The following is a 3,359-nucleotide window of genomic DNA, read 5'->3' as shown; positions in this document are numbered from 1 at the left end:
TTGTCTCTAAGGCCTCAGTAGTACCCATAAATTAATTTACATAATCCAACAATTTGATAAATGAATTGATCTCAAGATATCACTAGAACAAGAACTCGTTCCGTTCAACACATAGCTTCAGGAATATCTATAATCAACAACCCGGAAGCTTCCAATATATATGCAATGCAATGACCAATCTATGCCTAAAGTTGCACATAAACATAAAACTCAATTCTTATTGCAAAGCCTTTTGTTTCTCATCCACTCCATTTCTAGCAACAGTATAATATATGATAGTGTCGTCGTAACAATGCATATCCGTGTATCGACAACCACTCTACTTACCACTGGAGGTAGATGTTGTCATAAACGATTCACCACACCCGCATTGACCTTGGGAGTTAGGATTGATGAACACAAACTCTGATCTGTGCAATTAAAGAAAAGAGGTTAATAATATGGTTATAAAAAAAATCGGCAAGCGACTTTGCGTTTGAAATGTGACAGAGGTCCAAACCTGAGTTTATCATCTACAAAATCCATCTTGGTTCCAATCACATGCATTAAAGCCTTTGGTTCAACAAGTATCCTCACACCTTTCTCCTCCACTAGCTCATCAAACTTCCCTTTCTCATCTGAAACAAGCACTCACAAAGAGATATATATAATAAACAAAGGCTCAAGACATGCGATCAACAGCATGTAACATAGCACGCAACTTTGACTATTTTTTAGAAATAATATTGAGGAAACTGTGCATCAGCTGATATGAGGATAGAGATTTCAGTCACATCATAACACCTTGAACCATACATTGATACTCGAGTACACTGCTTTGTTGGCTAATCTAGTACTTTTGCTTACTCAGTCATACAGATAAAAGCAAAAATGAATGTAGCCCACCTTTTACTACCAAAAGTTACAGAACACGAATAATTCTGAAGGAACAAAAAGGTACGCATCTACCAAACCTAACTATCAAGTTTAAAAATAAACAAAAAGAACTACCACTCTACCAAGTATTAACTATCATCAAGTTTGGGATGGATTAACCAAATCTAAGATACAAAAGAATGAAGCTACCAAACGTGAGGCGAGCATCTAGACACTTGAAGACAAGAAACAATCGCTGAATGTTATATTTATGAAGTAGATAGAACTTGAATCATAGCAATACATACGGCTTTTTCAATCAAAAAACTTAAAACCCCAATATAAAACCTGCCATGAACATCTAGAGACTCAAAGAGAAACCTATGCATTCAACTAGAGTCCCTGAATCTGTCTCATACGACAAGAAACATCCAAAGAATCATTGACTCTACAGCAATCACTAATGAACCACAAACCAGTTACATCAATATTGAACACACATAAAACAATCTCAATTTTAACCAAACTCTAGTATCTATATCTCCTCCTTAGGCTATGGCTATCAAATAGAGAAATAACAAAAACACAGCACAAGATCAAAATTCACAATCTAAAACCCTAAAATCAAAATTGAAACTTGATTCCACCCAAAATCAAAGGCTGTAATTTGAAACCAACCCAGAAAATGAATAATCAAAGAGGAGTCGTACCAGCGTAATTAAGGGTATAGGACAAGCCGTTGCAGCCACGAGCCTTCACGCCTAATCGTAGGAAAGGCTTTTGACGCTGTTGCAAGAGATGATGAACCCTAGAGGCAGCTTCGTCCGTCAAGGTTAATACTTGCTTCCTCAACGCCGGTCCAACCCTCGCCGCCGCAGCCGCTAAAACTCCAGAAGCCTTCATCTATCGAATTGAATCCAATCGAATTCTCGGAGAATTATTATTATAGAGTTACGGACATAATCAAAAAGCTAGAAGACGACGACGATGTCTCCTTCTTCTTTTTTTTTTTTTCTTCTACCCAAGTCAAAAAAATGCAAATGTCTTAAAAAAGTTATTTATAAAAATTATACATATTATAATCATGTTGATAATATAAGAAAAAGAAGATATTGATTTTTAATTGGGCAATTGTCAAATACCACTAAAATAAGTTTTTATTCCAAAAATACCACAATTTAGTTTTTTTTCCAAAACTACCACTAAAATGTATTTTTTTCCAAAAATACCACATAATTGAACTAAAGTTTTAATACTAAAAACTAATTCCTAAATTATAAATACTAAACCCTACCCCTAAAAACTAAACTCTAAAACTAAATTTGTCAATTTTTAAAATTCTACATTCTTAAAATTCAATTTTTTGTGTTAGTGGTAATTTTGGAAAAAAAAACTTTTGTGTTATTTTTGGAAAAAAAAACTAATGTATTTTAAAAAAAAAACTTATTTAGTGGTATTTAAAGGAATTTCTCTTTTTAATTAATTGGTCTGAAGATATGGATTTCGGACAATCTATTACAACTCCCTAATCTTTTTCTTCTTCATTATAATACTTTTTAATTGGTCTGAAGATATGGATTTCGGACACGACTGAGGCTCCATACCAAAAGCGCTCGGATTGTAAGCCCCGCGCAGATAGTGACAAATTTGCCCAGTGTGTGGTGCATAGCAATTTCAAGGATAATGAGCCCGGATGAGATGGTTGTCATATCAACGATCAATAGACGATTCGGGCTCACAGGTTTAAAACGTGTCAACGGTATGATCCCCTTTAGAATATAAACTGCAAGACAGAACAAGTAGGGTATCTGGGAGAGAAACTTGTGGTGTAGCACGAAGTATACTAAACAGTGCACTGCGCCACACTCCCGAACATTACTCCCACCAATCGCAACCAACAGACTATGAAACAGGAAGATAAAGCCGTGAACTTGTAGTAGGTATACACGCCACTTCTTCCCCCTGTCCCTGAAACAAATGAAAAAGGATATCTCAGGTTAAGGAAGAACGGTATATGATATAAAGATACGATTCAGAAAGACCTAGTGGTTTTCTAGGATTACTTACTCATCGCGTATTGCTTTTGGACGTGGAGGTAGAATGGGAGTACGGGGTGAAGACGGTGGAGATGGGGTTGAATCTGTCGACTTCTTTCTACGGTGAGAATAGACACGTTGTAGTGCAGGTGGCGAGATAGCCTGGCTTTCGAGGGAAGAGCTTTTCATCTTCTTCATACCGTCGGCGATGGGAGTGGCTGCAGGAGACGCAGTCTCTCCAGAGTTCTTCATGACAAAAGTTCAGATCTGATTCTGCTATGACCAGACGGTTAATTTGATGATTGCACTTACGGCCCCTACCTCCCTATCTTTTATATACAGTACAGAAAAGGTGACAAAATCTATCTAGTCAAAATTTTGATATTTTTTACCAATTAGACATATCATAATTTCTAATTTAAACTCTGTAAAGAAATAAAAAAATAGCTAGTATTGAAATTACTATTT

The 3,359-nt window shown here is 36.1% G+C and overlaps 1 protein-coding gene across 2 annotated transcripts; it reads right to left on the bottom strand.

The window, feature by feature from the left end:
* LOC104747466 (iron-sulfur assembly protein IscA-like 1, mitochondrial) lies at window positions 1-3,359 on the bottom strand. 2 transcript variants are annotated; one of them, XM_010469097.3, is made up of 4 exons: window positions 2,923-3,359; window positions 1,566-2,823; window positions 500-617; window positions 1-410 (listed from the first exon to the last, which is right to left on the bottom strand). In XM_010469097.3, exons 2-4 carry the CDS (start codon window positions 1,756-1,758, stop codon window positions 320-322), a joined length of 402 nt encoding a protein of 133 aa, XP_010467399.1. In that variant the 5' UTR covers window positions 1,759-2,823; window positions 2,923-3,359; the 3' UTR covers window positions 1-319. The 2 variants fall into 2 exon arrangements, with proteins under 2 accessions (XP_010467399.1, XP_087344472.1); XM_087488346.1 differs by lacking the exons at window positions 1-410; window positions 500-617 and having other exon boundaries at window positions 2,307-2,823.

The sequence above is a fragment of the Camelina sativa genome, chromosome 15 (genome assembly GCF_030686135.1).
Source record: "Camelina sativa cultivar CO46 ecotype springtype chromosome 15, ASM3068613v1".
NCBI classification, from domain to species: domain Eukaryota; kingdom Viridiplantae; phylum Streptophyta; class Magnoliopsida; order Brassicales; family Brassicaceae; genus Camelina; species Camelina sativa.
The sequence above is the reverse complement of the archived record's forward strand: the minus strand, read 5'-3'. Positions and strand labels throughout refer to the sequence as shown.